The 22699-nt window shown below is 44.6% G+C and overlaps 1 protein-coding gene across 1 annotated transcript in view; it reads right to left on the bottom strand.

The window, feature by feature from the left end:
* Positions 1-270: 270 nt before the first annotated feature.
* Positions 271-22699, bottom strand: part of LOC134456583 (voltage-dependent T-type calcium channel subunit alpha-1I-like) — a 401906-nt gene continuing 379477 nt past the window's right edge. Inside the window, exons 38-42 of the mRNA XM_063207987.1 lie at positions 11478-11612; positions 6861-6942; positions 3993-4103; positions 3688-3950; positions 271-1113 (exon numbers count right to left, since the gene is read on the bottom strand). Of these exons, the coding sequence (XP_063064057.1) occupies positions 271-1113; positions 3688-3950; positions 3993-4103; positions 6861-6942; positions 11478-11612 (1434 nt within the window). The remainder of the gene's footprint in view (positions 1114-3687; positions 3951-3992; positions 4104-6860; positions 6943-11477; positions 11613-22699) is intronic.

Genomic DNA, 22699 nt, shown 5'->3' with positions numbered 1-22699 from the left:
CGATTTTGTTTTTTTTTGTTCCGTAATCTGAAAATCTGTGCGCAGCATCATGGCGGCCTTTCGCTGAGATGGTTCTGGAAAAAAAATAGACAGAACTTTCACACCGCCGAGAGTTTGACAAGAGAGAAATGTAGAGAATATTTGTCTTACGGCCACAAGGTCATTGTTGGAACAAGTGACAAATGTTTGTTAGGGAGCCTAAGAGAGCTATAGAGAGAAAAAAGAGCAAGGATTGGATATTCCAAGGTGTGTGGAGGTGTGTGACTGGTTTCATCTGTTCTTCCGCGAACTGGCATCCATGGTCTGACTACTGGTCTTCACTTCAAGACAACCCAACCCACCACCACCACCTGTACCCCTCCCTTCATCCTCCTCCAACGTCCAGGGACTAGACATGTATCCCAGGCCGACCGTGCCAAACACCTGCCGTCCTCCGTCCTTGCTCCCACCCTGCTCCAGGCTCCCAGTGCTGTTACACTTCTTAGCCAGAGGTGGGGCAAGCGAGCCGGAGCAAAGCAGCGAAGACAGCGACAGGCTGCTGAGCGCCTCCGATAAATGTTCGCTGTTGCCCGGCTGGCTCGCACCGTAGCCCCCGGCACCACCCATCCCCATCTCCAGCCCCGAGCCCGAGCCCATCCCCATCCCGAGACCCAGGACAGTGTCATCATCCGAGGGGTCCATGGAGTCCTGCCGCGGGCACCCGGGGCTGCTGCTGCTCCCTCCGCAGCTGCTCTGGCTCCTCTGGTGCCCCCTGGTGGACTGGAGGGAGATGGCGCCCGACTGACGCCGTCTGCTGCTGCTGCTGCTGCCGCCCCCTGAGCCACCACTCCCACCTCCACCTCCACCTCCACCCCCGACCCCTGGGGATCCTCCTCTCCGCTGCCGGCGGGGGGAAGGGGTTGTGGGAGGCGGGCCGGGGATGGGTAAGGGGCAGAGCAGGGGCAGGGGGAGAGGGGGTAAGCCCTGGTCCTCCTGGGTGTCCAGGGGGTTGAGAGGGTGGCGGCGTAACGGCGGAGGGGAGATGCTGAAGCGGAGCCCTTCTTCCTCCACGGTGGTCTGCAGGCTGCTCTCCGAGCTGCCCATGGCCAGGGAACAGTCACTCTGAGACGGGTGCTGCAGGGAGATGAAGGGGGTGGGGAGAGAGGGAGATGGAGAGAGAGCGGGACAGAGACAGAGAGAGAGGTGGGGGGAGAAGAGAGAGAGAGAGAGAGAGAGAGAGAGAGAGAAAAGAGAGGGAAGGATTTAAAGGGACGGAGGTGGTGGGGGGGGGGAGGAAGGGAGAGAGTGAGCTCATATTGGAGGGTGTGTAAGAATAAGAACATTGAAAGAAGTAAAAAAAAAGAGTAAAAGAAAAGCAAGAAGTCCAAAAGGTTGGCATGGCAAAGGATAGACCAGATGGCTTTTAGCTTTTAAGAGCCACTTTGTCCTGAAAGAAATTTGTGGGGTCAGTGACCGACATGGTCAGCTGGGCTTTCACAGACATAAATGGAGTTTGCGCTCAGGTCCACACACTCAGTGATGGAGTTTGTCAGAGTGACTCTTGTTCATCCATAAAAGAACCATCGGTGGTGTGGCGTTTCTTTTTTTAACCTAATTTTTTCGTGCCTGGACAGGACGGTGCATGAAAAGAGAGGAACTGAGGGAAATTGGGCAAATTTGAGAAATGACCCAGGTCACAGTAGAACCTTGGTCCACATGGCCAATGTGCACATTCATAGTGTGGGCAAAATTACATGTAACACAACTAGCTAAAACACAATTTGACTGTTACAGTTTTAAGTCAAGATACAAAAAAGGCTCAGTCTAAGAAGCTGTTTCCATGTAGCCTGCTATTTTTGAAAACAGACCTTTTCACGAGTTTACGCATTTATGGATATTTTTATAAACACATCCATTTGGACCTTTTGTTTACACATATATACACAGCGTTCTTCTAATGATATTTCTTAAAACCTTTTTTCTAAAAAGGAAGCATTCAGACCCTCTGATGGGGGGAATGATGGAAAAAGTTTGAGAACCACTGGCCTACGACATTACACTTGCTAAATCACACAGAAATAATTATTTTAAAAAGTCGATAATGACTTTAGCATGCTTAATTATTAGGCTAACAGTAATTAGCACTGGGTTTAATCAGCCACTTAACATGAATGTTGTATGCTGATTTAATGGGTTAATCTGAATTAAGCAGGCTTAATTACTTAACAGCCAATTAAATCGCCGATCGACTTGCATGTCAAATGTGATTGACACACGAACGGACAAAATAATGCTATGAAGGACAACCACCTGGGAGAGCAAAGGACTCTAAATTTGATTGACACGAAAAAACAACAACTACTCCACAGTTCTAACGTAAATTCAGAGGATTTTCTTTAATTTCACTTATTTCTTCTGAGCATTGAGTAATTAGTAAAAAGGCTTATATTAGAACAGAAGCAAACATTCCACAAATATCCATTTTGGTCAGGCTTTCTTTTCATTTTGCCGTGATTGAACCGTCTGTTTACTTGTGAATAATAGGTGTAACTGCATCAATAAATTGGCAGGCGGTTAAATATTGTGTCAATCTTGGGGTTCATTCTTACTCCCTGAACATGAATGACTGACATGTGCAGCAGACTGAGAGTGTAAATGCAGGCACCTGGGAGGTCAGCTCATGACCCTGCTGTTGTCTCCAGGGGGAGTAAAGCAGACTTAATTACACAACAGTCCATCGAATCGCCAATCCACTTGCATGACAAATTTGACTGATGTAGAAAGATTCACTCTGTGAAATACACCAGGGAACCCCTGTCTCGGAATGTGATTGATAACATTAAAAAACTCCTAGGTTTCAGTCAGGTAACTTAAAGGCTACCGTGCAAACATTTGGCCAACATATAGACATTTTGTGAAAACTTGTGCTTCTGACCTTCAGTCATTATTTAAAAGACTTAGAAAAAAACAAAGTTTCCACCTCCGTTGGCTGATTTTTTATGGAAGGTAGCATTTTTTACATCGATTGAAACTTCTTTGTACAGCACACATGAAGAATAGGTGTACCTGCATTAATTAACTGGCATATGAACGATTGGCAGATGAATATTTTTTTGCCGCCAAAGAATAACATACCGGGTCAATCTTACTGCCTCAGACCAGTGTTGCCAGATTGGCCGGTTACCCACCCAATTGGTCTACTTGGGATGGCCGTCTGCGGGTAAAAACGGGAAAAATTGGCCATTTGGCGTTTTTTTTCTGCAGTTTTGTGCCCACAGAAATCAATGCAATTTGTTGAAATTGGGCAGAATGTAGCGCATTTTGGCGGTTTTTGAGAACCTTTTGAGCGGGATGTGATCAGACACATCTGGCAACACTGCCTCAGACATCTCTTACATTACACTACATTACATTACATTACATTGCACTTAGCTGACGCTTTCATCTATTCAAAGCGACTTACAGCTATTATTTTACAGGGTATTGGTTACAGTACCTGGAGCAATGTGGGGTTAGGTGCCTTGCTCAAGGGCACTTCAGTCATGGATGGAGATGTAGGGAGAGGTCAGGGGAGATTTGAACCTGCAATCCCTAGATTGAAAGACCAACTCTCTAACCACTAGGCCACGACTGCCCCACATACATAAGGCTGCCCCTCTTACATACTCCCTGAATGTGACTGATGGATGGATGGATGGATGACACTACCTGAGAGCCCATGACCCTGCTGTTGGCCCCGGGGGACCTGAGTGAGGCCCAGGAGGCCGGGGACGTGAGCCGGGACCCTCCCCTGGTACTTCCACCACCACCGCCGCTGCTGCCATGCTGAAGGTGAGGGCTGAGGTGATGATCTGCTGGAACGCCCCCCGTCATGGTGGGGCTCCCCTGGGACACGGACGAGGCCGGGTGGAAGAAGTCCGCGGGCAGGTGGAAGAGCGGCGAGGCTCCCCTGCTGTTACTGCTGCGGTTCCCTTCTCCTCCACCACCACCACCACTACTACTACCACCACTACCACGGTGACCAGTGCTGCCACGGTGACCACCACCGCCATGGTGACTACCACCACCACAGGAACCAACACCCACACTGATGCTGCCACCACCACCTCCAGCTTCTCTGCCATCTGCCGGGGGAAAGAGGGACACGGGTGTTGTCAGCATACATAGGCATCTTGTATAAAAATGTGGGTGCTGTCAGCATACTGTACATAATGTAGGTTTGTTGTATTCAAACATTCTTGTCTGTGCGCACAGCTCAGGATCCCTCTGCAACCACTGATTGTTTGGAAACTGTTGTCACTCGAAAATGTGCTCACATGATTGGCTGCTTAGCATCTTGCCCCTCCTCACTGCACAAATATTTGTAAACGGAAACCTGTATAGGTGAGTGAATGAACCGTCAGACAGTCTACATATAAAAGGTAATATCCAACAAGAAAAAAAAACAGAGAAATAGATGGATAAACAGAGGGATGAGAGGACGATGGACAGAAGTGGATAGAAAGAAGACACAGGTATCATCAGATGTCTCACCGAAACCAAAACCGACAGACAGATGCCTAAATGGACAACGGTCAATTGGTTCTGGAATGTGTAGTAGGTTGCCAGAGAGAAACAGACAAACAAACAGACAGGCAGACAGATGGAGGGACAGACGGATAAGCGGGTGCGCATGAATGGGCAATGGTCAATTTGCTCTGGAACGTGCGCGTGTGTGTGTGACTGTGTGATGGCAAATGTCTCGACTAGAGCCGCGACGCTAATGACGCTTAATGAATGGGCCATCATCAGAGTTCAGCTCGAGTGCCACGTCCTGGTCATAAAAGAATTGGCTTCTGGGTCAGGCGGTAGCACTGCTCATCAACTCATCAGTGAGAGTGCTTGAGAGTTCATAAATCGACAATGCCATAGTGGTTTTATGGTTCATGGGCCTTTAGGTTGTTGCGACGCAACGACGTGGAGAGAGAGGGTCATAAATATGATGAGATAGCCAGCTTGTTCTTTCCCTGCTCGTTTTTTGGAATTGTGCATCGATGAAAAGTAATAGGGGGTGCAAAGGGGTATGGTGTCCCGGGTCCAGGGAGAGAGGGGGCCCAGAATTGGGTCCCCATTACATTGTATGTATTGACTAGGGGGCCCTGTCAGATGACTTTGTCCTGGGCCCAGCGAAAGCTGTCAGTGGCCCTGACTACAGTAGACACAAACAGTATTTCTCTGATCAGTATGTAGCTGATGTGATTCTTCAGACATCTAAAATCTGAAACCTCAAGGATGCGCCAGCATATGAAAAGGAACCCCTGGACACCAGACAAAAATACAGAATATAGTAGCCTGATAAACCAGCCTAAATGTGAGATCGGAGTAATTTAGTCTGGCCCCGATGAACGATACCTCCGAAGATTGTTGATGAGAACAACCTGATGTTTTTTCAAACCGTGCCGGCGCTCTGACCAATTGGCGATCTTTGCCGTTGATGTGCTTTCCCAACGGTGTTGTGAGATTCGTCATCACTCCCTCAAAACCCCGTCCGCTTTGATTCAAAACAAATCCCTGCGTTGTGATTGGGTTTGCAAGACTCAGGGCACAGTGTTGAAAACGTTCTCAGATCCGAGGCCAGACCCACTCGCAGCTGAAAAACAAATCGGTGTCCAGCGGATGGCGCTGGTTTACCAGGCTAAGAATATAGCGTATCTACAAAATATCTTACAGTCTCCTAGTTATTTAACAAACAAGAGCACCCCAAACCCTTAAAATAGAGGTCATGTTAGTCACCTCAGTGAAATGAGTCTCTGTTGGTCGGGATATCTGCAGCGTGGTATAGCAATGAGTAGCGCAGCAATATATAAATACAAACATGCTACACTCAAAGCTATCTTCCGGAGCAATGACAAGAAAACGTGACAGCGCTATGAGCTGCATCAGGTATTGAATTGAGCTATACCAATACAGTTTGACATTACCCATCTGCCATCCGCCATTACTGTTTAACCCATTGACGCCTAAGGCGCCTGCAGAAAAGGGTGCTGAATGCCTGAGCCCTTTTTAAGAATAGCTACCCTCAGAATATAAAAACCAAAATATCTCAGCTTCTGAAGCACACACAATACAAGTTGCAAACGCTAAGACCATCCTCTGTCATTAGAATGTGTTCATTCATCTCAAACAAACTGAGATTTTTAATGAAGTTGTGTCAAATCTCATGAGCCTGAACGTTGCGCAATGCAGCTTCAGGCACCAGGACCAATGTTGCACAACGCAAGCATCAATGGGTTAACAGTACCTATTAATATTACCAGTTGAATTCTTATTAGTATTAGCATCGAAGTTAACCCTTTCAAGCCTCTTATTGGCACCAAATGTAATTAAAGGTCAATCTTTTACTTACACGTCTCTTACAATGTCATATCAATGTCTTATGATGTGGTTGAGTGTTTTAGCAAACAGCAATGGGCCCATCTGCAGCAAAGGTGATAATGTACAGGGCAACTTTTTGAGCACTGTGTCTGGACAATAATGCTATAAGGTATTGTTTGGACTGCTCATCACATTACATTTTTATGATGAGAACCTGAATTATCTGCAGGCAACATCTGATCAGAAAATGAATAGCCAATCATAATGTTGCCTGGCCACATTGCTCAAAAAGTTCCTCTGACATTACCTTACTGCAAGAGGCTAAGGGTTACCTTTGGGACTGTGAGCTGGGGTGCGCTGGCACTGGTGGAGCAACAGGGGGCGCTGTGATGGACTCTGAGGATGTGGCGTCCCATGTCCCCTGATCAGGAGACCCCTCTCCTCTGAACCCTCTCCCTCCTCTTCCTCCTCCTCCTCCTCCTCCTCCTCCTCTTCTTCTTCCTCCGCCGCTGTTCTCCTCCAGGGACTGTGGGGCTGGGATCCTCCACAGCGGGCAGCCTGGTTGACGCGGAGCTCCTCTGAACTGTGGGAGTCACTGCTCCCCCTTTCCTCCTGGAGGGGAAGTGCACAGATGGAGAGAAGAGAGGACATTAAAAAGTAAAAAAAAAGACGAAGTTTAAAAACAAAAAAAATCTTTGTCCACAAGACCTCAGTAATACAGGTGTAGGTGGGAGGCAGAGAAACTTGATCAGGGATGAAAGTTCAGAAAACACTGCACACCGATTACTGTTCTTTTTTCTTATTTATTTCTAGGAGCTTCCAACTGTCGTCCTAAAGCAAAAAGACACTTTATGAAAATAAATATTTAGGGTAATAATAATTTTCTAGAATAGGAATTAGATTGTTAGCTCAACTTTCAATGGTTTGCTACATTGGCCAAATGATTTCCTGAGAAACACACTATAAGCACGCAAACTTTGATAAACTTGCAATGAGAAGAATTTAGTAATAATAATAGACAAAAGACGAAATAAGAAAAAATACAGACACTTTCAGAGTAGCTAAATAGAATATTTGATGAACATAGTAATATGGCCTACTGTATAACGTTGTACTATACAGTACAGTCATTGAGTTATACCAGTAGGTTTAGCTACAGAATTACATGAATGGACTTTCAATCTCACACTGGGATTGAACCTGCCACCTAAGGACAATAAAAAGACACGCTAACCATGCAACCCCAATATCATGGGTGCTGGTTGTACTAGCTAGCTGCTAGCTGCCAGTCTTCCTCTGGCGAGAATAAACGTTACCCACCTCAATCAGTCTTTGCTTAACGGCCTCTCTCTGCTAACGCTAAATCACTTTGGTATGCAGACAGGCAGTGCATGCGTCTGGTCTGGCTGTGTGTGTGTGTGTGTGTGTGTGTGTGTGTGTGTGTGTGTGTGTGTGTGTGTGTGTGTGTGTGTGTGCAAGTGTGTGCGTGTGCGTGTGTGTGCAATGCAAATGAAGCTGCATTCCAGCTGAGGGTTAGTGTGTCTGTGATTGAAACCAAGGTTACATTAACATGCAAAAGGGGGTTTAGCATTCGTTTACGTGCTGTGTCGGGCAGTTAAGACTTAGCCATAGCCTTCCACTGTAAGGATAATTAGCATTCCACTGAGGTTAGTCGCTATGCTAATACGCACGCAAGCACGCACGCACGCACACAGACACGCACACACACACATACACATACACACCCTTCCAGGGCTTTTATGCCTTGAAATGGAATTAAGTACAGGGCCTTTAGTGAAACATGACAGGGTTAGCTTTACGCTCATTTATGCTGCGTTGAAACTTTAACACCACGGATACGTCTGGGGTGTATGTGAGTGTGTGTGTGTGTCTTTTTTTCTGCTATCAACTTCCTTCACCAAGGTCCATATTTCAAACCTGCTTTTTGGTTGACTTTTATAATCTACATTAAAGGAGGGGGGCACTCTGAGATGTCATTGGCTTTCATGGCCTACAGGGAGGTCCACACAAGTATGCTTCATGTTAGCTTTTAAGGTCTCCGCACGCTTGCTGCGAGCCGCAAATTACGCACATCACCGCGAGCAACTGACTGCATATGCTTGCTTTAAAAGCAGTTGACCAAGACGCAAAATATTGGCGGTAGGGGTGGGCGGTATGGACGGTATATTATCGTAAAAGGTATTTTTTCCACCAAGGTATGGATTTTGGCCATACCGTTCTACCGTGATATAGCGCATTGCATCCTGCAGATGGCAGTATAGACAACGTTTTGAACATCCACCTGACTGACTGCCTCAAGCTGTAGCAATGTGGTTGTAGAGAAACAGCACAATCATTTCCTTTGAATAAGCTTCAAGTGTAAAATGTATGGTTAGTGTAGTGAACTATTGTTTGAAATGGTATGTGATGGCAACACATTTCGATTCTGGACTCCACAATTTACTGGGCACGAAATGCAAGCTAACTAGCTAACAGCCCAAGTCATTCATGTCTATGCTGGTGTCTGACAAAATAAATGTGCTTAATGTGCTAACATTGGTTGCCTTACATTTAACACATTGCGCCAGCAGTAACAGCTGTATGTTACTGTTTCCAGTTGAGATAATATCATTCATGATATCTGACTGGGTGTTAGTAACTAAAATGACTGTTCACTGTTTAAAATGTGGCATTAGCGATTTTGCTAACGTTAGCACGCTAACCGCTGGTGCAGTGAAAGCTGCCATTGCCATTCAAATGCATTAGTTCTGCAATGCATTGCTAACTGCCTCATGTGAAAGTTCGTTTTTCTTAACTTTAACAATGACAGCTTAAACTATTATGCTTGGCATAATCACAGATACAAGCACACATTTCAAAATTACCATAAACAACTCCAGAAATAGAAAAAAGGTGCAATGAACGATGTAGTTGATACAATCCACGTTCAGTTCTATTTACTCTCAATGTGTTCAGTTTGACACCCCTCCCTTTTCCCCCTCTCTACCCTAGTTTAACCCCTTCGACACTTGGTGAAATTGACAGTGTTCTATTGGGTAGCATTGCATTGCATTGCAAAATGCATTTTACATAGGCTAGTTTTTGCTTGTTTTTAAAAAATGTAATGGCAAGAATTCACACATATATGAAAGGACATTGTGTCATTTCCAAAAATCAAATGCAAAGGTTAAATTTTTTTATTTTTTTTTGTCATCGCTTCAATTTTAAACAAATGTACAATACCGTGATACTGTATATACCGTGATATATACCGTGACTAAAATTATACCGAGGTATACATTTTTGGCCATATCGCCCACCCCTAACTGGCGGTATCATCCAGGGGGCAGAGAGCACGCAGCATTGTGATCCGGAAATTGGGAACACAGACGGCAAGGAAAACAAAAACAAAAAGAGGGGCTCCCTGGGCAAGGAAACAATACTGCTACTGCTCCTATATGTGCACGCTCTTTTTTCAAAGTGCAATAAGGAAGCATGATCGCAACTGTTTGTAATTTCAGACAAACTCAATGAGACGCTCATAAAAGTTGCTGGAATTGTCGTCTTCATCAGAAGCGCATGTGTGGAACTGTGCCGTCTTTCTTACGATCGCCCCCAGCAAGTTTGAAGATATCACAGCTGACGCACGCATATGGCTGCCGTGTCCAACGCGTACGAATTTGACATGAAATACGCATGTTAGCACGTTCATGAACAAATTGTGCACGCGCTCGCGTATCCTACAGCAAGCATGCCGACACCCTTATAGTGCAAGAGGCCTTTGCAAGTTGTGAGAAAAGATGATAAAAAAGCATTTGATTGAAACCACCAACAAATAATTGAACGTTGCATGAATCATTTCTTTCATAAACCACTTTCTCTGACTTTTCCTTTTGGCAGAAAAGCTTTTCAATTTTAACACAATGGGCAATCTCTTTCACGACCAAGGCCTTTGATTTAAAAAAAAAAAAAACTTCATTCATCTGATTTATGGATCTAGCTTTTCTTGTCATTATGAAACAAAGTGATGCAAATATGGCCTTGAAACAAGTAGGGCCCCAGGGATGGGGATGAGGTGGGGGTGGGGGTGGGGGTTCATACATATAGTAGCCTACATACAGTACACACGCTATTACAGGAAGCTCAATATCTTCAATGAGACGCGCTCAAGCTGCGAGCAGTTCTGCGTGATCAAAGCGCAAATAGAGGCGAAGTGGGGGAACATTGATTATGCAGTCAATGCATTACGGCGTGTAAATGGAGATTAATTAGGAGGCTGTTACGGATCGGGATGGAGTGTGGGAATGACTTGCCGCCTCGACGTGAAAGAGGAATGTTTATTTATTTATTTATTTACTTACTTGGCTGAGCCAGGCTACATGGATGTATTATTTATGCAATAGATGAGAGTGTGTGTGTGTGTCTGTGTGTGTCTGTCTGTGTGTGTGTGTGTGTGTGTGTGTGTGTGCTTGTGTGCGCATGCCGACATGCCCGATCAGTCTACATCTCCCTTGCTTTGTGTGTGTGTGTGTGTGTGTGTGTGTGTGTGTGTGTGTGTGTGTGTGTGTGTGTGTGTGTGTGTGTGTCTCTATGTCTGTGTGTCTTTGTGCGTCTGTGTGTGTCTGTGCATGCCACGTATCCTTCATGTGTGACTGCTCATGTGCATCCATGGGAACAACCAGTGTCCTTACGTGTCAAAGTTTCCAGGGCAGCGTATGTGTGTTCATGGGTCATTGGTCTTTGGTTGGGTCAACTGGACCCAACAGGACCACTGTGGGTACCATGTGTGTATGTGCGTGCATGTGTATGTGTATGTGTGTACATGCATGTGTCCTGTGTGTGTTGTTGTGTATGTGCGTGCATGTGCAGCGATTGTGTGTAGTGTGTGCGAGCCTGTTTGTGTGTCTGTGCTCATGTGCCTTTGTGTCCATGTCCGAGTGTAAGTGTGTGTGTGTGTGTGTGTGTGTGTGTGTGTGTGTGTGTGTGTGTGTGTGTGTGTGTGTGTGTGTGTTGGCCTGTGTCTGTGCTCATGTGTCTTTGTGTATATATGTATGAACTGTGTGTGTATCCCTCACCTTGTTGTCCCTGACGAGCAGCTGGTGTGTGTGTTATATATGAACTCTGTGTGTGTGCATGGCCCTCACCTTGCTGTCCCTGACGAGCAGCTGGTAGACACTGTGGTCGTCCAGGCTGAGGTCATCAGGCAGCGCCAGAGACGAGGACTTGTCCGACAGCTGCTCCGACATCAGGGACGCCTGCTCCAGCTCCGCTAACTGGATCTGCAGACATGAACCATGAACGCGTGTGAGAGTGAAAGAGAGAGAAAGAGAAAAAGAGAGAGAGAGAGGGGGGGGGGTGAGAGGGAAATCTGGCTCAACTTTTTCTTCAAATAGCAAATATCAGCCATTGTGCATGACTGACCATCTTTCTTTGCAGCTTCACATCAGAGATTCTTTAAGTATATAGAGATATGCCAACATAATAGGTTGCTATGGGCACCTAACATGATCAGGTTCCGGTCTGCCTAAAGGGGCGTGTCATAATACTCCTAGCATTGAATAGAACAGTCCTTAGGTCTGCCTAGGTCTGCCTAAAGGGGGATTTCACCCCCCTCCCCCTTGCAATAATAGAACCCGGAGACAATGGGCCAATGGAACCTCCCTCTCTCTCTACTCTCTCTGTTCACATCTTTGGAGAGACCCATGAGCTAATACCCGATTGCAATATTGTCCTTAATGAGGTGAGCAATACGTCCGGACTCTGGACATTGATTGTACAATAGCACCTTTGAATTCAAGTCAAGCTCTGGACATTGATTGTACAATAGCACCTTTGAATTCAACTATTCATTGAATTCATACTATTCAACTTTGAATAGTGTGTGTGTAAAATTAAAGTGCAGAAGAACACAATGAGAGAGAGAGAGAGAGAGAGAGAGAGAGAGAGAGAGAGAGAGAGAGAGAGAGAGAGAGAGAGAGAGAGAGAGAGAGAGAGAGAGAGAGAGATTCAAGTCAACAGTGCTCGGCTAGAAACTTTGAATAGTATGTGTGTAAAATTAAAGTGCAGAAGAACACAATGAGAGAGAGAGAGACAGAGAGAGAGAGAGAGAGACAGAGAGAGAGAGAGAGAGAGAGAGAGAGAGAGAGAGAGAGAGAGAGAGAGAGAGAGAGAGAGAGAGAGATTCAAGTCAACAGTGCTCGGCTAGAAACTTTGAATAGTGTGTGTGTAAAATTAAAGTGCAGAAGAACACAATTAGAGAGAGAGAGAGAGAGAGAGAGAGAGAGAGAGAGAGAGAGAGAGAGAGAGAGAGAGAGAGAGAGAGAGAGATAGAGATAGAGAGATATCACTGTAAAACATTGTAAGTCAGTTAAACGTAAAAAGACAAGTAGTCCTGCTGCACCACTCCATTCATTCAAAACTTAACTCAACTCGAGGCTTTTCTCAAGTTGAGTTAACTGATTAACTTAAGGCACCAGAAACAACTCATGTTTTTTACGGTGACCTAGCTGCAATGTTTTACAGTGATGGGGGAGGTGTAAGAGATGGGAGACAGGGAGTGGTGGAGAGTTTAAAAGAGATCAATACAGTAAGGCAGAGAGGGAGTTCGGGGAGAGGGCCACATAGATTGCGTGCGATATACAAGTCCTGGAGAGTGCAAAACGGAGTTAGCGTACACAATGTTCCCATGCTTCTCCCGGCCTCATGGGTGTCGATGCAACACTTTCATCCGTGAGATACTACAGTACCTCTTGTAACCATAGCGATGATGCAAGGCACTACTACATGGAAAGACGTCGCTAGATCGAACTCTGTGTGTGTATGTAGAGAGGGTATCAGAGAGCGGTTGAAAGTGGGTGTTAGAGAGAGAGAGAGAGAGAGAGAGAGAGAGAGAGAGAGAGAGAGTCATTTGGGAGAGCAGTAGAGAGAAAGACAGAAGACAGAAACAAGAGGAGTTAGAAAAAGACAGAGAGGAAGCAATGCAATAAATATGGTAGGATTTGACAAAAGGAGATTTACTGAAACGCACGCACACAGAAACACATTCATGTTACACATACAGTGCACCCGCGGCACGCACACACGCAAGCGCGTGCGCACACACACAGACACACACACACACACAGAAACACATTCATGCTATACACATACACCTTTTCAATAATCAGACTAGCAGGAATATGCATGTATGCATGCACATTCTATATCTTTCTCTTTCTCTCTCTCATGCAGTCACAAACACACAAACATGCACCCTGAGTCAGTGCACATGTAGAAATGCACACACATGTTCGCACACACACACACACGCACACGCACGCACGCACGTACGTACGCACGCACGCACGCACGCACGCACACACACACACACACACACACACACACACACACACACACACACACACACACACACACACACACACACACACACACACACACACACACACACACACACACACACACACACACACACACACACACACACACACAATTATCTGTTGATCGCCAAAGCATCATGCATTATTTACACACATCTGAATTGTGAATTGTGCAGGGGCCACATGTGGTATTGGAAGCAGCTTGGAGCCTTGGCACACTCACTCTCTGTGTCCTGTACCCAGAATCCCTCTGGCCAGCGTGTGGCAAAAGGCCACGAGAAACAGGCTGTTCCAATCTTCGTACTTTCCGCCCTTCCCGCACTGTGTTTGGGTACGCAGGGCGGTTCCATTTCTAATCGCGGCGGTGAAGTGTACTGTAAACTACCCGGATAACGCCCTCAAACCGGCCGTTTTTTGAAGTGTGGAGTTATGTACACTTTTCGCACTCAACGGCCGCCATGTTTGTTACGTAGTTTCCTCTCTGGTTGAGTGTCAGAGTGGTCAAACTGCCGAATCTCTGTGATGACAGCATAGCTTTGATTCCAAAGACAATAGCCATGTGTGTAAGAGAAAGGGGTAACTTTTAAAAATTGTCAACATAAGGAACAGTGTCTTCCGTGATGAATTGTATATTGGCGGTTGGTAAACTCTGATGACACGCGACAACCGTCATTTCCGTGAAGTGTATCAGACAGAACGTGAATTGGACCTGCACTTCACCCTCAAATGTAGCCGTTAAGTTGAAGGTGGAAAGTGCACTGTGTCACAGTACACAGTGCAGAGTGTGGAGAATGGAACACGCTCCAAGAGAGAAGAGTGAATAGTGAATTGTGCAGGGGCCACATGTGGTATTGGAAGCAGCTGGAGCCTTGGCACACTCACTCTCTGTGTCCTGTACCCAGAATCCCTCTGGCCAGCGTGTGGCAAAAGGCCACGAGAAACACCAAGGGTGCATCCCAATATGTGACCTTGCCTCCTCCACTTGTGCTTGTCTCCTCGTCCCGCCTCCTGGCCCCTCCTCCGTGGAGAAAACGAAAAAGTTTCCCAGCTGTCAGCCTCGCCACAACAACTTTTTAGGGACTGTTTTTCATTCACCATCCCAATTGCAAATGAGAAAAAGACTTTACAATTGAGCTTTTGCAAGATATTGAAATATAATGCTGTTGTCAGTGATGTCATCATGACGAGAAGCAAGTGGAGGAGGCAAGTGGAGGAGGCAAGGTCGCATATTAAAACGCGCTCCAAGAGAGAAGATAGGCTGCAAGTCAATTTACTTCCTTCCGTCCTTTCCTGAGGCCAGGGAAGCCGACAGGGGGGGACAAAGGGGTCACTTGTCCCAGGCCCAGGGAGAAATGGGGCCCAGAATTGGATCCTCATGACATTGCATTGATTGGGTTTGGGGCCATTTCAGATGTCTTTGTCCCAGGCCCAGCCAAAGCTGTCAGCCGCCCTGCCTGAGGCCCTATTGCAAACTTGGAAGGCCATATGGGGCCCCCTATCATTGTCTTGTCCTGGGGCCCTGTGGGTGATTGTTCCGCCACTGCCCTCCATGTCGCCATAACTCTGTGGTGAAAGCAATAGTCTCCCTGCTGTCAACCTGCACAGAGTGACTTTTTGGGCGTCACCGAACGCACTAATGCATTGACAATATATAAGAAATAACAAAGACATCTATGTGGCACTAGATTGTCTTCCCTTTTTGATTTAAGACTAATTTTGGGGGCTTTCCCCCATTCGACATTGCAACAGCAAATCAGAGAATGACTTTTGAGTTTTGATGTTTTTGCAAGACAAAGATCAATAAGATCAATGAGAAATTTGATTATCAATGTCATCAATCATCACATCACAAGGTGGGCGGCAACAGGAAAGGACAGAAGGTAGTAGACTGACTTGCAGCCCAAGAGAGAAGAAATACGTAAATGAAAATTGCTGAGATGCCAGTGGATTGTTAATGTTAGGTACTGGTTCTCCTGTTGCTCCCTCTATCCTCATGTATTTACAAGGCTACAGGATGGAGGAAGCGACTGGAGAATAGATATTGAGATATACAAAGTAGATAGGTATCATGGATAGATATTGACATGTCTATACTCCATATCTCAATAGCTACTGGTATCTATCTCTCAATATCTCAATATGTGTCCTCCAGATGCTACCTCCATCCTACAGCCTCATGCGGTGAAAGGACGAGGTTGGAGGAGGAGAGAGGGCAGGCTTTACATGGTGCTTGATTCTCCTAAACTATTCCCTTCTTTGGTTCCTTCTTGGGAGGAGGGGTGAGAACAGAGGAATCAAGGACACAAGGGAACAAGTATGTGAGGACAGATGAATAATGTAATGGAATGTACCCCAAGAGAGAAGAAATAAAAAGAGAGGATCGCTGCTGAGATATAAAGTGGTGATGACACACTGAGGTCCCCTTTTGGGGGGTGGGGACGTGGGTGTTCTCATTTTGCTCTCTGCATGGTATGCCTGGAAGGCAGAAACATTTTCCAGAATAATCTAGAAGGTGAATTGGAATGTTCTGGCTGTATTCCGGCAACGCTCTGGTTCTTTATCAGAATCTCAAACCCCCCAGGGGGGAGTGCCCAAAAACTACCGCCCACCAAAAAGGTGTCGTGAAAATGGTTTGAGCATTTGTGATGAATCATAAATATTCAACGTACAAGCGGGCTTGGCATTTCCCCACGAAAGCCTCCGAGGTTATAAATGATAAATGAAGGTTTTCTAAGATCGCTCATTAAAAATTACACACACAGAGAAAGGCATTAACAAAAGGGTATCTCCGAGGCTCATCAAGAATCTTGGAGGAAATCTCTGATGCAGAGTCATTATCATGCCGTAAACACGGCATCTATCTTATCTGTCTGTCTCTGTTTAGCCTATACTGTGTAAGTGTCAACCCAAACACTAATACATCCATCTTTTCTGCCTGAATCACATTACTATATGTGGAAATACAACAATGATGGATGGCATTATTATTATTATTATTATTATTATTATTATTATTATTATTATTATTATCATTTCTATTGTTATTATAATAATAATTATTATTAGAAAGGAAAGCATTAGGCTATGGACATAAGTAGTAGTAGTAGCTGTAACGTAGTAACGTAGTAGCAGTAGTAGCTGTAGCAGTAATACTACTATTGACTGAAAACTGTGAATACGGTAAAGCACAATCCTTGATTTGCCCCCCTCAGTGTTGATGGCGTTTCAGGGCTGATTTGGGGGTATAACAGCAACCATGCAGGCTGTGAACACTAGCGATTCCAGCACCAGGGAGAGCTCTAATCCTCACTGTCCATTGGGAGTCAGTGACAGCTGAAAGCGTTTCACTGTCAGCAATCCATCTAATCCAGCCTTCTAATCCATTCATCTGTCAGACTGTCTCGCAGTCAATCCTCCAAATGTCTCCTAATGTGTCATCTGCTGCTACTGTAATCGGTAGTAATTTGAGTAATACACATAATAACCATACTTATGGCAATTATGATGATTATAATTAAAACAAACAAATAGTTTTTTATGTCAGTTTTGGGGACTTGTGCACTTTCAGAGTCTGTATTTCAGGCTCTGTGACAGTGCCTACGTTTAAATGAGAGATTTAATTCAGAAGTAAACTTAATTCCGCTTTGAAAAAATGCTAACATATAACAAGTAGGAATTAAGATCAAAGTAAACTCGACAAAACTATTTAATTCTGAATTATTAATTCGGAATTAAAAACGTCACGTAAACGTAGCAAGTGTCTGCTTTACAGCCAACATCAGAACCACGGACAGCAACAATGTCCAGTATGGCCCCTGATGTATCCATAGCCCAATAAGTGCACTTCAACACTACAAAGCACCATAAACAGTAGATGATGAGTCTACAGCTGCATTAGCTGTTCTCCATTCATGAAATGACTGCACAGATTTTTTATATAAGACTTGAAAGCTAGGTGCCAGAAAGCCTATCTAAATGCTTTTTTTCCAGGATCCACAGCTATAGCCATTTCCGCACCTACTCTTTATTAATCAATAATTATGGTAATGAATTATTATAAAGAAGAACTCACATATACCTCTTACATGAATTGTGATACTGTATCTCATTTGACATTCTTGTTTCAGGATGTACGACAGTGAATTGGTTTACAGCTATTTCAGCACCACGGAGAGATCCCACCCAGAGCATGGTCCTTGAAGGTTCTGCTGTTCATTTAGTTAGAGCTCTTTACACTGCCAGCCTTTCAACAGCATGCACTAAAACTCAATTGGCTGTTCTTTATTAATGATATTGAACATTAATAAAGACAATCACAAATACTCCCCTCATGAGCCGATAAAGCCTTTCCAGACCGACAGATTTTTTCAGGATCCTCGATAGCGCTTAACAATTCTTTCAGCACCATGGATAGCAACCATGTTCCTTGAAGGCCCTGCAGTCCAATCAGTCATACCCCCTCACACTGTCAGGCTTTTTACAGATGATGCCCCAAAGTCCATTGACAAGTCTTTATTTATGGTAATGACAATTCATAAAGACAAGAACAAATACTTTTGTTTCATGAGCTGTGAAAACCTGTCCAGTTTGACAGATCTGTTTTAGACAATGCTTAACTGCTATTTCAGCATCATGGGGCCTTGGGGGGAGTCTACACCATAATCAGTCAGAGCCCTTCCAACCAAAATTGCCAGGCAATATATAGATGACGTCCCAAGAGACATCAGCCCACACAGCTCTATTCCAGCCTAATGAACCATGAGCTGTGTCTCTCTGGCCTAACAGAGCCCATTTCTTTTACCGAAGGGCTGACATGGTCTTGTGAGACAAGATAGCATCACTTTTTTATGACATGAAATATCAACAGGTTATTATGTCATCTTTGTGGCTGTGTAGCTACAACTATGAAAGAAAGAAGAAAAAAAGCAATGTGACCTGAGGGGCAAGTTACAGAACACAAGTTACAGAATCTTGACGTTGATAGTGAGTGTAATGTTACGGTCATTATGGGTTTTTTGTCACTTTTGATGTATCCTTTTAAAATCAATCAAAACGTAAAAATAAACATAGGAGAAGTGCTGGATTATTCTAGTAACTTCTCACAGTACTTAGGTCAATGCAACGGCCCCCAGTGATGTTTAGAATTGAGTTTACAACTTCTGATTGTCTATAAGTCACTCAATGGCCAAGGCCCTAAATATATTGCAGGTATGCTCGAGCAATATTGTGCAAAAAATATGTCTTAACCAAAGGCAGATGAAATTAAAGCTGTTTATAATTTCTTTTTTAAACATGACACTGTCAGGGCAGTTCTAAAGGTTTCGGTATGCTTGCTGCAAGCTGTAAAAGTTGACCAAGACGCAAAATACTGGCGGTATCATCCAGGGGGCAGAGAGCACGCAACATTGGGATGCGGAAATTGGGAACACAGATGGCAAGGAAAACAACAAAACAAAAAGAGGGGCTCCCTGGGCAAGGAAAGAATACTGCTACTACTCCTGTATGTGCATGCTCCTTTTTCAAAGTGCAACAAGGAAGTATGATCACAAATGTTTGAAATTTCGGACAAACTCAACGAGACGCTCTTAAAAGTTGCTGCCATTGTCGTTTTCATATCAAGCACACGCGTGGAACTGCGCAGTCTATCTTACGATCGCCCCCAGCGAGTTTGAAGATATTGCACCTGACGCACGCATTTGGCTGCCGTGTCCAACCCACGCGAAATTGACATTAAATATGCATGTTAACGCGTTCCTGAACGAATCGTGCACACGCTTGCGTATCTTGCTGCAAGCATACCGGCACCTTAAAAAGGAAGCTTGGTCCAGCATTTGGCAGCGTAATAGATAAATGCCATTTCACCCTGTCTGGATTTTACCCAAAGAGAACCAGGAGAGTAAAATTCTGATGACAAGTTATCTACTTTCTACAATACTTTCTATACCTTTTACTTTCTATGAATTAATTAATTCTTTGAATGACAGCTTTGTATCATCATGAGCTATACAAATCCTATTGCTATTTCAATAGCTATTGCTATCACTGAACATGAAACTGAGAGATGCTGTATCAATCCATTGAATTGTCAGCAAAAAATATTAGAGATGCACCGGATCCTGATTTTTAGGATCCTGCCGGATACCGGATCCACTGCTGAAGATCCTGCTGGATCCGGAACCGGATACCGGATCCTACGAAAGGGTTGAAACACATTGCCAACTCGCACACGTGGGCCCTTTTTATTACGTTTGCGCAAACTTTTTTAAAGACTCATTGGCTTACTGCCACACTGCCTTAAACGGCCGCTTCCAGAGGGCTTTCACTCCATGCAGCGATTGGGGTTGTGAAAGACTGACTGAAAAGCCTAGGCTACGTAAAAAGTGGAGATGCCCCAGATCCTGATTTTTAGGTAACTGCCGTATACCGGATCCACTGCTTGAGATCCTGCCGGATCCGGATAGTCTGAAAAACCCTATTATCCTGCCGGATCCGGAACCGGATCTTGGATCCTGTACATCTCTAAAAAATATGTCTACAGGTAATGGTAAACATGACAAGGAGGTCGATAAACAGTGTTATTGTGACTACAATGGGTATTTTGTCAGTGGAACGCATTCACTTTCAGATTCAGAAGTGGTAATCTGTTGGAAGGAGGTGAAACAGCATTTCCTGATAACACCAGCAGGTATAACCATATACAGAAGGCCATGAAAAGTGTTGCTGTATGGTCACAATGGAAATTGAAATCATAATGACACACATTCACTTCAAAGTGAAACCATAATGGCAATTGTTGCTCTCTTAACAGTCTATTGGAGGATGGCATTACACATTCATGAGTGCCTTTGATGCTGTTAGCAGTCGATTGGCAATGTAATCACTGTCCTAACCCCCTTGGCAGTGCCAGGAATCAAACCAGTCATCCTCAGGCTACAAGAATAGCATTCAAAACATACGAAACGACAAACATATAAAATAATAAGCCTCGTTGTCAACCCAATTTTGACGCATAGACGAACATTCTCCTGTGCCATAAGGTTCTTATTTTCCCCTTCAGCTGTCCAATATAAATTTGACTTCGAGGAACAAGTTCAGAGGACAGTGGAAAAGGATAAGAGTTTGAGCGAAGCGATTTGCACCCAGGGTTGTCTGAGGATAGAGACGTTTTCAGGCTGCTCATCTAATTTCACCATCTCTCTGAGTCAGAGGTCTTTTTGTCCATTTATCATCATAAGTGTATTCACAAACTGCCAGCAAAACACACAAAGACTCTGAAATACAACTTGCCCCAGATTCATCCATTTTCCCCAGGGAGTGCAGCTGGGCTTACGGGAAACTGGATGTTTTTCTTTTGTTACTAGGGCAGTGTAACATCAATCAAGGATTTCCCTTATTATTTAGGGAGATTAACTCGGCCACAACATCATTAGAAAGGGGTTTCTCTCAGCAGGCAACAACATCTGAGTCCTGAAACTGTCTTTGGTAAATGTGCATAAAGTGTTTTTTTTACAGACGGGTTGGTGTGGTTTTTTTTAGACAGCACTGTCTTCATTAGGTAAAGGAATATGTCAACCCTCCTCAAATGAGTGATGGATTGAACTTTCACATTCTTCAATAAGAGAAAGTAAGAAAGAATGGAAAAAGAGGGGGTGAGCGAGAGAGACAGAGAGAGAGAGAGAGAGAGAGAGAGAGAGAGAGAGAGAGAGAGAGAGAGAGAGAGAGAGAGAGAGAGAGAGAGAGAGAGAGAAATTAGTGACCACAGAAGGAATAAAAATGTATACAAATGAATAGAGAGAATGACAAAAGTGAATAAAGAGTGAATAAAAATAAATGACTGCTGGAACGAAAGTTACAGATGAAGAGACCTTAAAAATGTTTTATGTTCAAGAGTGTGGTTTTCTTTTTTTTAATAAGAAGTGTGTAGTAATGCAGTGTGTAGTAGTAGTAGTAGTAGTAGTAGTAGTAGTAGTAGTAGTAGTAGTAGTAGTAGTAGTAGTAGTAGTAGTAGAAGTAGTAGTAGCATCATCATCATCATCATCATCATCATCATCATCATCATCATGAGTAGAAGTAGTAGAAGTGCAGTAGTAGCAGTAGTATGTATGTATCTGTCCTTATTCGAAAGGCGTGGTCACCATCTCTATATATGGGAGGTGGTGTCACAGGTCACAGGTCGTCAGCCAATGAGCTCCTCCCATAGAGATGGCTCCCTCATCTCACTCTAAGAACAGGGGACATATACATGTCCTATTGTTGTGTGTGTGTGTATGGCATGCAGTAGCAGTAGTATGGATGTGCACCTCTTTTGTTGTTTTTAATACACAGTATATAAGGAACGCAGTGGAAGTGCAGTGGAAGTGCATATGTGTCATGCAGTAGCAGTAGTAGCAGCAGCAGGGCCCCTCACCAAACACTGTACATGCAATGTAATGAGGACCCAATTCTGGGCCCCCCTTTTTCCTGGGCCCGGGAGAACTGACCCCTTTGCCCTTCCTGCTCCTGGGACAAAGTCATCTAAGATGGCCCTCTCACCAAACACAGTACATGCAATGAAATGAGGACCCAATTCTGGGCCCGGGACAACTGGGGTGCATTTCTCGAAGGCGTAGTTGTTAACAGTTAGCAACTTTGATAGTTGCCAATGGGAAATTGCATTGCAATCAACAAAGTAGCTAACATAATTAGCAATCACGCTTTCGAGAAATGTTCCCCTGACCCCTGTCGGCTTCCCTGAGTAGTAGTAGCAGTAATAAGTGTCAAGCACCCATCTTGTGGGTGGTGGTGCCGGCAGTCTCGGCAGTAGTATGGTCATAGTAAGGATGCAGTGTGTAGCAGTGGAAGTGATAATAGTGTCAGGCTCTTGCGGGTTGTGGTGCCGGCAGTCTCGGCAGTAGTATCAGAGATTCTTTAAAGTGATACTGTCCCATTTTTGGAAAAAAGCTTATTTTACACCTCCCCTTGAGTTAAATAATAGGGTTTTACCATTCTCC

The sequence above is a fragment of the Engraulis encrasicolus genome, chromosome 1 (genome assembly GCF_034702125.1).
Source record: "Engraulis encrasicolus isolate BLACKSEA-1 chromosome 1, IST_EnEncr_1.0, whole genome shotgun sequence".
NCBI classification, from domain to species: domain Eukaryota; kingdom Metazoa; phylum Chordata; class Actinopteri; order Clupeiformes; family Engraulidae; genus Engraulis; species Engraulis encrasicolus.
The sequence above is the reverse complement of the archived record's forward strand: the minus strand, read 5'-3'. Positions and strand labels throughout refer to the sequence as shown.